This window comes from Equus przewalskii, chromosome 13, assembly GCF_037783145.1.
Source record: "Equus przewalskii isolate Varuska chromosome 13, EquPr2, whole genome shotgun sequence".
Taxonomy (NCBI): Eukaryota; Metazoa; Chordata; class Mammalia; order Perissodactyla; family Equidae; genus Equus; species Equus przewalskii.
Window position 1 is genome coordinate 71,930,718 of NC_091843.1, and position 19,146 is coordinate 71,949,863.

The 19,146-nt window shown below is 39.1% G+C and overlaps 1 protein-coding gene across 1 annotated transcript in view; it reads left to right on the forward strand.

Moving 5' to 3' along the window:
- The window catches only part of ELL2 (elongation factor for RNA polymerase II 2), a 74,223-nt gene that overhangs the window by 37,216 nt on the left and 17,861 nt on the right, over positions 1-19,146 (forward strand). Inside the window, exons 3-5 of the mRNA XM_070569676.1 lie at positions 6,082-6,203; positions 10,989-11,152; positions 18,054-18,313. Coding sequence (XP_070425777.1) covers positions 6,082-6,203; positions 10,989-11,152; positions 18,054-18,313 — 546 coding nt within the window. The remainder of the gene's footprint in view (positions 1-6,081; positions 6,204-10,988; positions 11,153-18,053; positions 18,314-19,146) is intronic.

Here is a 19,146-nt window from a genome sequence, read left to right on the forward strand (position 1 = left end):
GCCTATGTCCTTCCAAGGACTATATTCTAGTCAGGGGAGAAAGACAGTAAACATAATCTGTAAGTAGTATGGGTGCTACATGTTTTAGACAAACTTGGAGTAAGGTCAGGGAGTCGGAGTACCGGAGTTGCAGTTTTAAATAGAGTTGTAACCTTGAGCAAGTCACTGAGACTCTCTCTGTTCCTAATCTGTAAAATGAAGAAATTCGATTAGATGATCTCAAAAGCCCTGCCAGCTCTATGAGTCTGCTTTAAGGACTGAGAGTTGTCATATCAAACTGTAATACTACTGAGTCATGAGCATCCCATTGAGTGCTTACAATCAGCTTAGCAGGAAAGGTTGGCTAACTCATAGGGTTACTGTCAAAGAAAAGCTTCTATAAGTTTAAATAATTTGTAATACCCACAAAAGAATAAAGCTTTCATTTTAAATAAATGAAAAAAGAAACCTTGGATGATCCTGTTTTAATCTAGCCTGTACCTCAATCCAGTATTGAGTAGAAAGTATTTAAGGGTGGGAAACCTCTGCAGCAAAGATACCAGTGGCTTCTAGGCAGATGTTAGCATGCCCATATGAGAAATTTGCAGCAGTGTGCACATTTTGCTTCTACCCCACATCCTTATGTAAATAGGAGGTCAGTAACTTGATGTGGAAATACTTTTCAGACAGTATTCCACTGCCACATGCCTGAGCTTGTGTCTCAGAATAATTAGAAGCTTTGACTTGCACATCTTGGTATACAGGGTTTATGTTAATTATAAATGTCTGAAAGTTTCCTGAAACTTTTTCTTCATAGCTTTATATCGAAGACAGTCTAGAATTTGGGGGGAGGATTGTGGACTGTGGTCCTAAGCCTTTGATTTCCAGTCTCTCATTTTTGGAATGCAAATTAAAATCTGCTTTTCCAGTTGCCCAGAAAATGGTGGTATATTTTTATTTTCTTCATCTTGAATAAGAAACTGTTTGGAATCTTAGCCTTTCATACTTTTTAAATAACATCTCATTCTTAAGGCATTTAGCTAAAAATTTCAAGTAGACCCTGAGTCCCTAAATATAAAGGTTTTTCCATTGACCTATAGGAAAAGCTTAAAATACTATAATTAAAATTGAGAAGTTCCTGTTACACAAAGGGATGCTCTTCCAAGATTGTTTCTAAATCAGACCTTAGAATTCCTTCTCCTATGGTGGTTAGCCCAGTCCCCAGAGGCTTACCCTACACCTGCAAGTAACAGTCAATTCATTTTCGTCCCCCCTCTTCATATTCCATAAATTCAAAGGCCAGTTTATAAGTAAATGCTTCATAACCATTCTGAAAGAAAGGACTCCTATTTCACTATCTGGACAAGCTGTGGTATAGGCTCCTATATATCAAAGAGAGGAGTGAAGAGTATCCACAAGTTCCTCTGAAAGTCTAGTGTCTGAAATGCTCCAGATTAGACAAGGTCTCAGATCCCACCTTAGCTGTGGCCTTCAACAGTCCCACAGGCTCTGGTCCCCTCTGAGGTCACCAAAGTTTAGTTATGAAGCCCCCACTCCCCTGCTGCTTTGCCTGCCCTAATTGTCACACACAACCTTCTCTTTCCATTAAGTCTCCTGCCCTACTGCCTGTGGGGCCAAACCGTTAAGCAGACTTACCAGCTATAAACATAAGTGATCCTTTGTACATACGTTTCATTCTTAAGAGTATATTTAGGTATTGATACAAATACAATTTGTATCCAATTTGTACCATCTTCTTCAGGAAATTAGATATAGTAAATCCATAGACAATGTAATTCAAGCTTTTGAAATTTTAAAGATATAAAGATTGTTTGGTGCTGTCTTGCTCTTAGGTCTTGTACAGGAAAAGCCTGAGATTAGGTCAGGCTGTACCATCTGCATTGCTGCTGCTCTGAATACTACTGAGGAAAAGTGATGTGGAAACTCAGAACTCCATGTTCCCTCATCATTCTTTAACCTCCAACCCCAAACCCAGCTCCACAGCTGAAAGAAAATACCATGATATGCAACAAGATTCACTCTTGGGTCCCAAAATGAACATGATTTGCCCTGATGTCTGCCCCTGGCCCCATCTGCACACTGTTCACAGGGTCAGACAGTGGGCAGGAGAGATTGTGGAGGAGCCCTGCTGTCATTCTCTATCATACTACCTTGCTTCCCAACAGTTGAGGACAAAGCTGGCTCGTCGCTGATAGTCAGCAGCCTGAGAACCTTAATCGATACGTGTGGTATGTAAGAAGGAGGGATGGCAGCGATTACCAGGACTCTCCAGTTAATTGTTACTGTGTGGCTTTTTTTTAAGTTGAAAACTACACTAGTCTTTTCTAATTGTTATTGCCAGTGAGGTGTTTGGAACTTACCAAGGGAACAGAATTCTGAGGGACTGTCACTACAAAGCTTCACTTTCTTTATCCTGAAATGATTCTTTCTCATTTGAGAGTTTGTTCTTAGTAAATTAATCTCTCTTCAAGACCTCCTTTTTTTAATTGATATCTAGAGTAGGCATTCCAAAAGAAGTACTTTTTTTATAACTCCTGTTAAGTCATTTGTTTATTTACTGACTTTGTGATGCTTAGGAGAAGTGGCAGAAATTAATTTGCAGTAAGTACTTAATCTTCACATTCTCTCTCCAGCTAAGTATACTTTAAATATAAATATGGCTCAGGTGCATTTAATTGCCTTTCAGTGTCATCTGATGGGAAGTTATAAAACTGGAATAAGTGTTTCAAAGAAGTTAAAATGGCTTCTTTTATTTTATATAAGATGGGTCCTTTATTGCTTTAAAGAAACCATTTTTTCCTCCACTTCATTACTTTTCAGAAGCCAGTGAAGTCAGAATTCTCTGTTTGTGGGGGGTTTTTTGTTTGTTTTTTTGCTGAGGAAGATTTGCCCTGAGCTAACAACTGTGCCAATCTTACTCTATTTTGTATGTGGGTCACCACCACATCTTGGCTGCCGATGAGTGGTGTAGGTCCATGCCTGGGAACTGAAGCAGAGTGCACTGAACTTAACCACTAGGCCACGGGGCCAGCCCCTCTGACTTCTTTTCTAAGGGACTGACCTACTTCTGTTTCTAACCTATAGTTTCTTAGCCTCAGCCCTACTAACATTTTAGACTGAGTGATCCTTTGTTGTGGGGGCTGTCCTGTGCACTGTAGGGTGTTGGGCACTATCTCTAGTCTCCAGTAGATGCCAGTGGCACCCTCCCAGACCAAATGTCCTCTATGGGGCAAAATTGCCCCTTGCTGAGAACTGCTGTTTTAATCTATGTGTAACACGTGCTTCTAAACACTTCAGTGGGTACATAGCATCGGTTGTGTAGGCTTTTTCTTTTTTTAACTTTGTTCCTATTTAACCTGATTTTTTCCTTTTCTGTGTATGATCATATTTTGTAAATGACTAAAGCTTCTTTTTTTTTCTGTTCAAGAGACTTTTAAAGTACAAGAATAGGAAAGCCTTCTGTGCCCACCATCAGGCCAGACTGTAATGCTTTGAGGGGTGTGCACAGTAATTAGTTCAAACAAGGTATTTTTGTTATTGAACCCTCCAAATTTACACAAGACACTGCCTGTGTGTGTGTTTTAAAAAATGAAAAAATGTATAGGAAGATAATTTTTTACCTTGGAAAGTGTAAATGTTACTTAAGAATCACAGTTTAGAGAATGAAAACGGAAAAAAAATCTACATTTAAGTTATATAAATGTTTAAGAGCTTTCCTGAAATGCTGTTTAGTAGATGTCTGAGCTTCAAGATTCCAATAATTAAGTTAAAAGTTTCCAGTGAAGGAATACTGAACATTTGTAGAATATGAGTCCAAACTGTAGTCACTCTTGAAAAATAGAAGAAACTATATGATTCTACTTTTTAAAGTTGCAATTTAGAATCTCCCAAAAGGGACAGTCTTCCATACTCTGATGGGTAAAGTGTTTCTGCATTCCCAGACCTGAGCTGCACAGGAAGGAAGACCGTAGGCCTAAACTGAAGCCAGAGATGAGCCCACAACCACTAGGAGAATCTCCCCAATCAGGTTCTGCAGATCTGCATGAGGGGTTGAGAGGGAAGTGAATGGACATTGAGTGAGTCATGGCTGGGGAAGGAGTTTCATCAAGTGTTCACACCTTCCTCACCTGTCCACCGCCTCTCCTAGGCCTTAAGGAGGCTTTAGGTTACGATGTACATCCCTTCTCTGTCAGTAGAGTCCTGCTATTCTCAGAAAAACTGAGTGCTGTTACACCAGCCTGCGGGCGGACTTTATGTTCTCTGTGTCTCACGCAAGCATTCCTTTGGCTCCTGCTCTCCTCCAGCTCTGTAGGATTAAGAAGTAAAACATTCCAATTTATTTCACCAATGTGTGTTTACCAACTAGGCATTCAGTTTGCACACCCAGTAAGACAACCTAATGAGTACTTATGGACAGAGTAAGTTAAGACTTGTTCACAAAGTTCCAGCTTTTAGGACTAGGGGAAATAAAAGAGTAACTTTAGGGCCCAAAAAAGATATAATTTATAGAGTAAATAATAAATGTAAAAGCTTGTTACTCTAGCAATTGTAACTAATTTAAAATAGGGAGTCAGAGATAGTTTAGATTCATGGCTGAGGGAGGCACTGTGGAGTTATCTAATGCTCAACATCTTTGATGGAATTTGGCCTTTCAAGCTCTCCATGAGTCTTCTGAATCACCCTTGAAAAGATGTTTTTCTTTGACTTATTTCTTCTCCTTGTTCGTTCATTCCTTCAACAAACATTTATTGCATGTCTACTATGCGCCACACACTATAGATGGTCTCTCTTCTTACCTTCCTTTACTTTTTTAGGGGGAGGGGTGTGGGATGGAATTAGTGGCTCCAAATTCTTTCCTGTAGGTCAAAGGTTAGGAGTCTTTGAGTGAACAAGTCAGAGTTGCAGGGTGTATATATATATATATATATATATATATATATATATATATATATATATATATATGGCAGCCAGTTACCTCTGAGTGTTAATCTTCTAATAATGGAAAGGGCAGATTTGGGGGAGAAGAATGAGAATTAGAAGATACTTTCCCCGTTGCAACTTGTCTACTAAGTTGCTAAGACTCTGGGGGCAGCGGTGGGGGGGGTGGAGGGGTAAGGTGCGCATGCTGGAGAGCAGGAGATCATATTTTACCTTCTTGAATGTAAATGAATCTTTTTTATAATTATCACCTAACACTGTGGTGGCCTCTGCAGACCCAAGGGAAGGAAAGTCTTGGGATCTGGGAAGGGTGGAACAGTTGAAAGACTGAGAATTTTCCAGTTCATTTGTTTGCAGACATTTATTGAGCTTCTACTCTGTGCCAGGAAAATGTGTCTGGTAGAGGGGCTCAGTCATCTAGAGCAACCCTATCCCTTCGCTCATGGAGCTTCCCATCTAGTAGAGAAAGCAGACCTTGAGCAAGAGCAAGAAATGTCTGCCTGTTCAGCAGTGTTACCTGGGGCTCAGCCTTGGAGTGCCCTGCAGAATCCTCTTGGTAGGCTGCTGACCCTGTTCTGTGAAGAGGAAGATGAGGAAGGGATTCATAGGGCAGGGAGAAACACCCAGCTGCATTTTGATGTGAATGTAATTATGACATTCACCTTACGCTGCTAGTTGTTCTTCAAAATATTACACAAAGAAGCAAGAATTAATGTGAAACATGTATATAATAAGAGACAAAAGATTTAAATATGGGATGTCTGTCAGAGACTATTTAAATGTCTAGAAGGTATTCAGCAAAGGGTCATGTCAGCTAAAGACAGAACCTGTATTGCTCAAAAAAGGAAGAGATTAAATTCACTAATAACTCTTCCACCTGAATTATAATCATTTACTAGATGAAATGAAGAGGGTTCCTCTTATAAACTAATTACTGACTACTGATACTTAAGGGTAGAAAATGGAAATATGAATGTGGTGAGTTATAGGCATGCTTGCCAGATTACTTGAATGACTTGGTAACTTAAATGTTCAAGAGAGCTTGGGTATAAAATGAATGTCACTTGAAAAACAAAGTCAGTTATCAGATCGTTCTATGGCAAATTTATAATTTGAGGTGTTTCTCTCTTTCCCTCCTTTTAGCTTATCAAAATTCCCAAAAATGATCCCCCCAATGAAGTGCATACCTTTAACTTCTATTTGTCAAATGTGGGTAAAGACAACCCTCAGGGCAGCTTTGACTGCATCCAGCAAACATTGTCCAGGTAAGTACATTTCAAGGTATGCTGGAGGGAAAGTAATTTTTCTTTGAGGGTTCTTAAAAAATTAATAAAATACATAGTAGTCATTCCATAAATATTTATTGAATTGAATTGTGGAGCTTATTTATTTATTTGAGAAATAATGAGCAACTACTATGTGCTAGAAATTATATTTGTCACTGTGGGATACCATTAGAAAAATTTTAAGTTTTTTGCCCTCGAGGGATTTTAAACATCCAGATTTTTTGCCTGTAAAACATGGTTTGTTTGTTTGTTTTAAAGCCAAGATTGAGGTTTTTAAAAAAAGTCTTTATTCAGTGCATTTAAATAAGAGTGCCTTATAGTGTACTCAAGGCTCGCACTCAAGGGCAAAGGAGGAAAAAAATATATATATATATCTTGTATATTTCCTTCCTTCTTCCCTGTGCAAGCCTTGTTGTAAGATAGACTTAAAAATCTTTATTCTGCAGCAGAATGGAAATTAACCCCAGTGTAGCAGTCACTTCTGATTTTGAAAAAAAAAGCAAAGGAGGGAGGAAGACAAGAATACACACCCACATCCCAGGGTACCATGGAACCCTTATCTACTTAGGTCCTCTGTAAACAATAAGCTACTTGTTTCACTCTTCTTTGCTGTGGTTGTTTCTGATTAAAGAATGGCCCCCTTGAGTAGGGGGAGTTTGTTCTGCCTGTGGATAAAGACAAGCCCCTAGAGCCCCCAGCTTCCCCGGAGACACTGACGTTGGCCCAAAGTACCCTGGGCCGTGCATCTCTCTCTCTCATCTGCGTGGTACTTGAAACTGTGTAGGCCTTGCTGTGCATTGGAGAGAGAGGAAAGGAACCTAGTTTCAAGTGAGCACAGGAGGCAGGGATACAGAATAAGACACTTCACTGAAAGAGTGCTAAAGTTCTCTTCCCATTTAAGGTGACTAAATAACTGTATGTTTTATCTTAATCTGCCATTTTCCCTAAGTATATGTTAATTTTGCTTTCTAAAAATTGCTCACCCCCAAACTTATATTTTTTGGTATAAATTGCATACATTATAGATTATATTGACTTTTCTGCACTGTCCACTGGCCACACGTGGCTATTTACATTTCAGTTGATAAAAGTGAAATAAAATTAAAAATTTAGTTCTTCACTCACATTAACCACATATTACAGGCTCAGTAGCCACATGGCTAGTGGCTATACAGAACATTTTCAACATTGCGAAAGTTCTGTGGCACAGCATTGCAATAGATTATAGAATCACCAAGTATTAGGGACCTTGGTGATTGTGCAGTTCAAGCGCTTCATTTCACAGATGACTTAGCCACAGTTGCATAGCTGGTTAGTAACTGGGCTAAATGAGTACTGAGTTATACTAACTCCTAGTCCAGTGTTCTTTACATACCACAGGGCACCTGATTTCTCATTGTGGTGCCATCACCTGTAATGCTTGTCTTTAGATAAGAGTTATTTTATTATAGTGAGAACATTTTGACACCAAATTGAACCATGTCCCATTAGGAATTTTATTAAGGAACTTAATCCCCTCTTCAAAACCAGTCATATCATCATAGGTAATATAGTTTCTCCCTTGCCTCATAAAGACCTTGTGTGTTTATTTCTACCTTGCTTGTTTAGAGACGGAATTAAGGTCATTCACAAAAAAACTATACATGATACAGCAAGATAAAAGAAACCATTATTGTGAGAAAATTGGGGTAAATGCATTAGTATGATCCAAGGTGCTGTATTAAATGTGTGGTATGGGTATAAATTGAAATTTGCCACTATAAAAACAAAAGCACTCAAACTTTCAGTTCTCATCCTAGCAAGCAAACCTTTTCATAATCTGGCCTCACTTTTTCTATGTAATTGAATTTTATTTTTCCCGTAGATCTTGTCTCTCCTGCAGTAGTACAAGCTCCTCAACGGCAAGGGCTTTCTGACACCCTTTTTCTAGTCTTAGAACTCATACTAGATGCTCAATAAACAGATGTTCAGAAACATTTTAACTAGTCTCCTTTCTTATCTTTCTTTTTAAATCTCCTTGTACCTCACTTTTCTCATATGTAAAATGGAGGAAATCCCAAAATCAAAATTACCTTTTAAAAATTCCTTAAATCTGCCCATTCACAGACCTAGTGAAAATATATCCAGCCCTCTACAGTAATACACACTCAAATGTGAGGAACTGTGAGCGAGGCTAGAGAAAGACTACAGGAATGTTTATATTCATATGTCAAAGTATTTAAACTTTTAAGGTGACTCAGTTGAGGATGAGTAGAGAATTCAAGAGAGTACCTTCTTGCCGGGTTTAGCTCTATTTTGTTTTCATGTAAAGATCTATTTCTTGACCTTGAATAGTATAAGCTGTATACTTGTATAAGCTGTAACTTCATCCGTGATTGGTAATAGCTTCAGCTTATTCTCACTATGTAAATTACTTGGTAAATAATAGAGGGAGATGTTGAAATTCAAACTTCCTGCACAGACCTTCATACTGTAGTCTCTTCTCTACTACAATCTTTTCTTTCCATTCTTTCTCCTCCAACCCTCTTCCCCTGAGGGTTAAACCTTCCTTCCTCCCTCACTTCCTCCTTCCCCTCGGATCAGTGGCTTTTCAGCATTCATACGTGCTCAACTCTTATTAAAAAATAAAAACAAAAACAACTTCCCTTGCACTGTCTTTTGGGGCTGAAGTCTGACTTTAGTCTCCATCATTGCACTGAAACTGCTCCCCCAAGGGGCCCTTGACCTCCTTGCTCTTGAAGCATCCAGTAGATGCTTATTGGTTCTTTATTATTCTGGACTGTTCCCACCATTTCATACTGTTGACTGCTCTGATTCCAGTGGCTTCCCTGACACACTGCTCTTCTGATTTCCCTCTACCTCTTTGGCTGTGTCTTTTAAGTCTCCTGTGGTCTTCTTTTCCCCGTGCTATTGCTTATTTTAAATATTAGTGTTCTTCACAGTTGGTTCCGTCCTGAGACCTCTCTTCATTTCTTCAAAATCACTGTGTACAACACTGAATTCTTTTTCTCTCTTCCAACCCTACCCCAGTGTCTCAATAAATGGCAGCTCCACCTGCCTAATACCCTAGGCACAATCGTTAACTTCATCCCCTTTTTCTCCCCCTGTGGCTAATTACTGACCAAATCCTGTCAATTCTGCCTCCTCCCTATCTCTGGAATCTGTCTACTGTTCTGCATTCACAGTGCCCTACACTGGTTCAAGCCATCACTTCTTGCCTATAATCCTTCAGCATCCTCCTAACTGGTCTCCTGCTTTTACTCTTGTGTCCCCCTTCCTCCCAATTCATTCTCCATCCAAATTGATCTTTCTCCAATACAGGTGAGTATTTTTCTCTCCCTTGTTTTCAGCATCCATTATTCTTGGGATAAAGTCCAAAATCCATGGCCTCCAAAGCCCTGTGTGATGTACTTCTCATGCCCTCTTCAGCCTCATCTCTAATTGTCCCTTCCAACTCTCTTTCGCCAAACTGAAAACCCCCTCCTTGCTCCGCCTGGGCCTGCACAGGTTGGTTATCCCCCTAGAACACTTCTATCCTTCTTCCCTCTTGTCTGGTCATCCTTCTAAATCAGCTCGGGCATCACTTCCTCTAGGATGCCTTTGCTTCACCCACAAGTCCAGGTGAAGTACCTTCCTGGGGGTTCCCTTCCCCTGTGGCATTCGTCACACTCGGTTATAATTTCCAGTTTGCTCATCCTTCTCACCCGGTAGGCAGAGAGCTCATTGAAGGAGGGACCACATCTGTCTTAGTCCTTGTCACACCCTGTATACCTCACGCATTGCCTGGCATGCAGTTCTTGCCCAATGAATATTTATGAAATGAATGAAGTGATCTTTTAAAAACAGCATTTGTACAGACAGTTTCTAGTAAGTTACCAAAGTTTTATCAACTCTTATTTTTTAGCGTCATAACAAAGCTATTTCGAATTAAGTTTGGAAATAGAAATATCAGAGCTGCAATGGCATTTTCATTACTTTTATATTCTAGTCTGTTTTAAGGCCATAGTAATCACTTTTTAAAATATGAGTATAACTGTTACCATCATCCCCTCATCTTAGCGTTAATACTTTGAAACAGAGCCATCTTTTGGGCTAATGTTATATTCGTGATTATTTAAATAAAAGTTTCTTTTAATATTTCTGCAAAAATCTGTCTAGTATTTTCTTAAATATTTGCTATATAAATAGGTCATCTTACATAGAGATTTAACAAAGTGGTAAATGTAAATTCTACAAATGTTTAGGATCTTTGGGCTAATAATAATAAAGTAAGTTTTAATGTTTGGCAGTATTTTAGCATTAAAATTAGTATCTTTTTAAAAATTTTGGCAGGTCTGTTTCATCTAGTCAGTTCTAAAACATGCATATTATGGTTCCACTAAAAGTAAACTTTTAACATTTCTTGTATCAGTGGTACATAATTCTTAGAAATAGTTGACTATTAAATGAAAGTAGAATTACAGTGCCCATCGAGACTCTTTACTCCAGATACTGATTTTTTTCAAAATTTTGTAGATTGGGTCTCTTAAGAACTCATTTCACCTGTTCTATTCAGAATATGAAAAAAAGTGTGCTATGAAATGAAGAGGAGGAACTTAAATGTTTTAAATAATCTTTACATTTAAAAATTAATAATAATATCAGTTATTTTAGGATTACAAAGCTATTATTTGGGCTGCTGATTTTAGGATTACACAGTTCTTGCTTGCCTTTATTGTGCAAAATGAGGGGCATCTCTAACAAAGCCACCATCTTACTTGTCAGCTCTGGAGCCTCCCAGCTCAATTGCCTGGGATTTATACAAGATAAAATTACAGTGTGTGCAACAAACGACTCGTATCAGATGACACGAGAAAGAATGACCCAGGCAGAGGAGGAATCTCGCAACCGAAGCACAAAAGTTATCAAACCCGGTGGACCATATGTAGGTTTGTATAGATACCTTTCTCCTTCTCGCTGATTGATGGGAATAATTCAAGATCACTATCGGTAAATACTGGTAATATTAACTCAATGAGAAAACAGAAATTAGTTTTCAGAACATTTTGGATAATATGGTCAGAAGTCATTTATTTTCTTCAGACTGCTGATTAATTAAAGAACAGATTTAAAACTTTTACTTCTTTTATAAATCATGAATCCTCTGTTGGCTATTTGTTATTATTTTATAATCTTGGGATCTGGTCAAGTTACTTTACTTGTGAGGTTGTAATAGTGGTACCATTGTGTTTTTTGTCACTGGATGATGTAATTTCAATGATGGACAGTATGGTTCTTGTTTTGCACTTTCGTAGGGTTATTTTTACAATAAAGTCTGAGTAGAATTTATGAGTTGATAACCTTGCAGGTTTTGCTTACGTTTTCAGAGGAACTTTATACAACAAGGAATTTTTATTGCAAAACTATAAACTGTGCTTATAGCAAAGCATTAGAGTGATGCTTCTTCGGTACCTCAATTATGATGTCGTTTATGGATCCTCATCCTCATCTATTCATTAATTAAGAGCCTGCCCCACCCGCTACATCTTTATCATCAGCTCACTCAAATATCCATCAGATTGAAGGGAAGTAAGATCAGACTAGCAAGATGAGTCTCTCCTTTATGAGCAGTGACCCTATCCATTTTAGGGTCGATTCACAGTGGCTAACAGTACAGTCATGTGTCGCTTATCAACGAGGAGGCAGTCTGAGAAATGCATCCCTAGGTGCTTTTGTCATTGTGCAAACATCACGGAGTGTACTTACACAAACTTAGATGGTATAGCCTACTACACACCTAGGCTGTGTGGTACTAATCTTATGGGACCATCTTATGCGGTTTGTCATTGACCAAAACATTGTTATGCAGAGCATGACTATAATAGAATTACAAGAGTGCAAATGAGCTTTTTGAGGCCTTAGTCAGTTTAATAATACAAGTCACTGGATAATAAATGATGAAAGAATACTTATTTGGAAACATAAATTCTCACAAACAGTCTCTTGAAGAACCAAATCCCTTAACATCTTTCTGTGGTTTGGTATAATTCTACTTCTCTATTTTCCCATTGTTGACCCAGCTACCATACATTCAGCTTTGAGAAGCTCCACTAGTATCCTTAATAAGTATTTCTTTGGAACAAAGCCAATGCTCCTGGGACTTGGTGGCTTAGCTTAGATACATTTAGTTTGGTTTAACAACAATTCATGGCTTCCCCAGGCATCTGTACCCACAGGGCCCAGTTCCCAGTAAGTTACCAGCAGTGAGGATTTTTCACTTTCCTGCTCAGTGAGGTAACAACTTCCAACCTCCTTCCTTTCTCCTCACAAGTAACTTAATTAACTTTCTCTGCCTAAATCTTAAACTGTTTTTAAAATGCACAGGATCTGCCACATTTAAATTTAAGTACCAACTATGAATTTGCTGTCCTTGTTGCTTGAAAGTGTTTTTTTCCCTCTGTCCTGTACCACCATTTTATAAAGAGTGAGACAGACTGGTTTATTTGACAAAGGAATAGAAGACTCAAGCCATCAAAATGATTTTTTTTTCCTCCCAATATAAATAGCTGAAACCACTTACCTTGATTTATTCCAAAGCTTGAAAATCAGCCATGATTATTGTACTTTTCCATTGAGTGATCCTTGGGTGTCCTCTCTGTTCACATATTTTTGTTTGTTTTGATAGGGTCAGGTACAGCTCATTCACAGCTTGTACAGCAGACTTTTCAGCACCCAGAATCCCATAGACTATACACTCCCTAGTGGCACAGGAATTTTAGAACTTGCAGGGTTTCTATAGGTACTACAAACAATTTATATACATTTTGGGGAGTGACCACATAAAATTTGGGGTTATCTGTTTAAATCTGACCCATGTTATATCTACACCATTCTAAGAAGAGCTGGCTGCCCTCTCCGCACACGTTTCTTCCTGCCTCGAGACCTTGCAGTGATCTCTACTAGCCCTCGTCTCTGTTTAGCCTTTTCCTCTGTGCTGTGTCATCAGTGCCCCGGCTGCTTACCATCACAGCACAGTGTTCTTCTCTGGTCTTAAATCTTGTTGTTAACCTCCTCAGCCTTTATTCTCTAGGTCAAATAACCCCAGCTCCTTTTAACTTTTCTTAATATGGCCTGTATCCCAACCCTTTAATTATTTTTATTACTCCCCTCTGGACTGCCTCTAATTCTTCACCTCAAAATTCAAAACTGGACATGCTACTCTTAGGAGAAGTCTGATCAATTCTGAATACAGGGGAGCAAAAGACTAGTATCCTGATTGGCTTTTATGTTTGTGTTTGATTTTTCCTTCTCTTTGTTATGACACATTTTGATCTTTTTCTTTTAACCTTATCTATTGCCAGTCCTTTACCATGTTTCTTTCCTTCTGAGCATCTCAGTGTGTACTTTCTGCCTTTTTTCAGTATCTCAAAACTATCTGACTCATTCAGTTCTTTAAAATGCTAGTCAGTCACTCTTCAGTTCTAATATTACCCAGCAGTTATTGACTGCTTGCCATGCATGAGGCACTGGTTAGCACTTTACCTGTAGTTACTCACCTAAATCTCACAGTCACTGTATGAGATAGGTTATGAGTACCTCTCCATTTTACATAGCAAGTTGTTGGTATCAGAAATAGCAAATGATATGGGTTTGGCCTCAATAACAAGTTGTATTTTCTTAAGACAATAGGAGATACCTCTTTAGTTCATTATTTTAATATAACATATAAAATAATACCAAAAGCACACCAGCTTAGAGGTTTCTACAGAACAAGGTTTCTTTCAACAGTGTCAGCCTGGGCAGAGGACAAATGGGAATAATGCTGTCCCACTGTGGGGCTCTGGTGGCATAACGCCAGGCCAGGCCACTGTCAGCCGAGTTAGAGCACAGGCCAAGTTTAGGAGGGTGGAGACTGCTCCTAGGGTTCACCTGGCCTAGTCCGCTGGGAATGTGAGCTGCTGCAGTCCTCCTGTGGGCTGAAAAACAAACAAAGCCTGTTCTGCCTGGAGAGGAGCCAGAGAGGCTTTAACCCAGAAAACATTATTATCATTTTTTCAGTAATTTTTCCACTTCTAGTTGTGGCGTTTATATCAGTGGTAATAAGCATTATTGGCTTGTTGTAATCCTTCCCTTTCATTAAAAAAAAAAGTCACTAATCACCACTGCTTCCAGTTTCCCTCACTGACTCCTACCTAAATTCCAGAATTTTGTTGAATTGCAAATTTTTATACATGCCAATATTAGGTGTATAAAATAACCCAACCAATCTAATTCTATGTTTCTGTCCCCAATTTTCCCACCTTCTGCCTCCATCGTCCTTATTTCTGAGGAGTTAGTACAAGTTTGAGTGACCTTGGACTTTGCATCTGCAGGCCTTAATTTTCTCAAATATTAAATAAGGGGTGTTTGAACTGGATAACATCTAAAGTCCTTTGTAGTTCTAACATTTTGTGACTGTTTTTGACAGTAAATTATATATTTTGATAGTAAATCCTTTGAAGAAGTGATCACAAACGCCAGACAGTGGAGATGGAGTCCGCTGCAATGGATTATGTATTTAAACCATGATGGAGTCACACCATCATCAAGGTCCTGACAGTATTTTAAAGCCTTGGGTCAGTGTTGCCAGGGCTTCTTGGTCAGGTTCCACAGAACAGAAGAACAACTGGAGAAGACAGCTGCAGTGCCTGCTCTGTCTGCGTACTGTTTTAACACCTTCCTTTCAGATTGTTTACCGAGAGCCATTAGACAGATGGACAGTACTTTTACCACCTCATATTAATTGGAGAAGCTAGAAGTGGACTCCTTGTTAGGAAACAACGGTTCAGATATAGTCCCAGATTACCCATCCCTGCCGGACCCACTGCTGCTGTTTATATAAAGAGCCCAGGGAATTGATTAGCAGTTGGGTCTGGGAGGAGAATTAGGTTCTCCCACAGGCTTTATTAAAAGGGCTTTTCTGAGACAAATGTAAAAAGTAACAATAAAGCCTTTCTTCTGCCAACTTTGAACCTGACATTTTCCTGCTTTACTTTTTTTCTTTAGCATCTCAATTCAGTAACCACTCATAGAGCACTGATGTTTTCTTCATCTTTAAGCTGACTTACTTTAAACCAGAGGACTCCTTCCTGGTTGAATAGGCACAAATTGCTGGGGAGACAGTGAGCAAGTGATCTTTGCATAAAACTCAGTGGCTCAGTGTGGCCGGATTGTTCTTTCATCATTTGAAAGAAATGGGTTACCCCATGACTGGCTGTTTAAAAGAAAAATGAGGTAAAGGGAAGTGAGTTTTGGGGGTAGGAGATTCAGGGACTGATGGCAGCCTAGCGTTAGGCCCCAGGTAAGGCTCCAGTCATATCCCTGACCAGATGCTAGTTTCTTGTCAAGCATCATATTTACACCTCTCTTAAGGGTGAAGTGAGCCTCCGTTATTTGTCTGCCCTATGCCTACTTCAGGGATGGGTGGGGGTAAACTCAGGAGACCTTGGGGCTCTCCTGAGACTGAGGATCAGAGGTGGGTCAGACAGAAGAGGTAGGGCAGCCTGGAACACAGTGATAATACTGTCCCTTTCTAGTTTTGTTTTTATTTGCCTTCCTTGCTTGCTTGAATCCTAAATGAGCTATCATCGTGTGTGTGAGTTTAGCTAAAAAAATTCTCTGCCCATCCCACTTCCCAGAGAGTGAATGGAGGAAGGGCTCCACAGTCAGCTTGGTTGGGGAAGAGTAAGTTAAACAGGTTTCAAAAGGGAGAAGGACGTGGAATTTATAGCATTTCCTAAACTTTTGTGACCCTGACTCTATTTTTTTCCTCACAAATTCCTATTAAAATTTCAAGGAATAGTACTGTTTGTTAACACTATGGCAACTGAGAAATGGTGGATAGGAAGGTGTGCATTTGCCATGTTAGAAATTTCAATGTGTCTTCAGACTCTGGCAGCCTAGCAACGTGAGAAAATACGGGCTGCATTGATTCTGGCTCCTCTGCTGTCTACTTACTCTCTTGCTGTTAATCACTCTGACTCTTTGCTAGTCATCACATACTGATTCCAGGTCTGCTGATGGGCAAAGCAGCCACAGCCCTAACCACAGGGAGCTTGCAGCCTACCATGAAGCAATAGTGGACATAGGCGTTTGTTCATAAAGCCTGTCCCACAAAGTACTACAAGTAGGAAAACTTGGATATTAATCACAGAACTTTCCAAATGCTAAACCTTACCATTTAGCGTATCTCATCGAAAGCCCCAATTTTCTCATTTGTGAAACAGGACCGATGCCCACCTCATCAGGTTACTGTGAGACTTGGTGTGTATAAAAGCTATTAGCACAGTGCCCCCCTCAACACATAATTGGTGCTGATAAATATTCGTTACCTGCCCATCTGACATTGATCTAGCTGTGTCTAAGAAAAATACAGAAACCAGATCTAAACCTCTAAAACTAATTGTACCTTAGTTTTGTAGCTTTTCTTATCATTGGGCAGGCTCTTTCATGTTGAGTTCGTTTGTTGTGCAATATTTTGATCTGATATTTGCAATTAGTTATGTCCAGATAGTAAGGAAGTATAAGAGCCAGTGAGATCATTCATCCTTTCTCCTTTACTCTAGGTAGGATGGTGTCAAACAGCCCTTCTGGCCAGGCCTCAGGAGCCCAGCAGGGACAGAATTACTATTCAGTAAAGCTCCCCCCATTAAGCTCTTTTTACCCCAGACCACAGCACTAAAGAGATGACTCTTACCGTTGTTTCCAGTTTTGAGTTTTGTCCCCAGTGCAGTTGCCCCACATTGTATGTCATTACCAGTTCTTCCCCCTCTTTAACCAGAGGGCATAGAGTTAAGGGCTTAGAGTGTACTAAATGAGCTATAAGATTCCACCTCAGAGATCATGAAATGAGGGTCTTACACAGTTTTATTCTAATTTCCGTTTCTTCAATAAGGAATTGTTATTAGGTGTTGTCAGTGACCAGCCGTGTCCTGGTGGTTTCGCACATCCACATAATATCTAGGTCACTTCAGCCCACAATGTTTTCTGGAAGTAGCCACTTGCCAAACACTTGTCAGTATTAAGTCTAAGCAGAAAGTGGTTAATTATGTGAATGGCACTGGTCTGTATGGGAATGGTGTGAGGGCCTTTTTGCCTTCCCCATTCCTGTAACTCATCGGTGTAGTCTGAGGACCACGAGGATCTGCTTGTCTGGCCCTCTGAGATGGTTTTGTTGGTTCGTTGGTTTTGTCTCTTTTTGCTGTTTTGACTCCTAAAATTCATTATGGCCTGTTGAAAAGGAATCTCTCTCATGGATACCCTTGTAGATGTTGACTCCCCTCTCTGTGGCTTCTGAATCTGAAATTATTAAGGCAGTGGCCCAGCTAAGCCAGGAGTGTGTTTTTAGTGAGGAACAACAGGTGTTGCTCACATTCCACTTGTTCGCTATATTCATGTCTGCCAAAGAAATGACATGTAGTATGTGCATTTAAGTTCTGTAAATAGCACAGGTGAGCATGGAAATTAGTTTATTTCCATTTAACCTCAAATACCTACAACCTTAAAATTTCCAGTCTGTTCCTATGGTGTGTGTCACTATTATTATCCATGTGTAGTTAATTCGCCAAAATACTTCTATAATACATATTTATTCCAATAAATGATTCCATCAAAAAATTGCTAATTCATATTTTAGGCCATTTATTCAGACCGCTTTCTGTTTGCCTATCTCTTTAAAGTAAAAACTGAAACAAAGTGATGTTTATTCCCTTCAGAAATGAAGAGGTACCTAAATCAGAGTTGTGGAAACTGAGATGCTCATTATATTATTACCCACAAATGTGTAACAGTGTCATTTCCACTGGACTTTAGGGAAGAGAGTGCAAATTCGGAAAGCGCCTCAAGCTGTTTCAGATGCAGTGCCTGAGAGGAAAAGGTCAACCCCTATGAACCCTGCAAATACGATTCGAAAGACACACGGCAGCAGCAGTGTTTCTCAGCGGCCATATAGGGACAGAGTGATTCACTTGCTGGCACTGAAGGCCTACAAGAAACCTGAGCTGCTGGCTCGACTGCAGAAAGATGGTGTCAATCAAAAAGACAAGAACTCCCTCGGAGCAATTCTGCAGCAGGTGAGGACAGCTGGAGAGAGTTCCTTCCGGTTACCTTCTTGTTGAGAAGTTCATTAAGAAGGCTTGTTGTTGTTATCATTCTTATTGGGGTAGAGAAATTTCAGGATCATTTTGATCAATTATATATGAAATATAACTACTGAATGTTAAGTTAAATCAACTTGCTTTAAACATTTAATAAGAACTAAATATGATCATTTATACTAGGTTTTATAAGTCAGAGGCTTTTGAATTAATTAAAAAAATTAAAATTTTGAGTCATTATTTTCATTTGGGTTAAACAAATTTTGCCTTGAAATTCCATAAAAAAAAGTAAGCCAGAAGTTTTTGTTGCCTGTTTTTAGTCTTGAATTACCTAAACTAATTTTTGTTGGTGTAGATCGTGAAGTTATGCAGTGTATTTTTATCAGTCTTTGGATAAGCTAGAATATTTTTGCCTGTTAACAGTTTAGAAGGTGTCTTGCCCTGCGTATTCTTTGCTGCCTGTATGACTCTGCCTTTTTCTGCCATTGGGTATGCTGAGATCAGTCACTTCTTGTCATCAAAGGACATGAATGTGTAAAGCATCAGCTCTGATCAGTTCCTTATAATCGCAAGCTTAAGTATAAAAGTCAGTCATTAATTTTTTAAAATCACTGGTTTGTCAGACTATAACTTCCTGTATTTTTCATACTGATTTTGGGCCGTAAATGTTGATTAGCATTTAAAAACACCATAAGTAGTCCATCTGTTTTCTTTATTTTTTTCTAAAGCAGTAACATTTCCAAAGTTGTTCTTAAATTTCATCATTAAAAAAAAACCCTACAGATTTTCATCTACTATTCAAAGAGTAA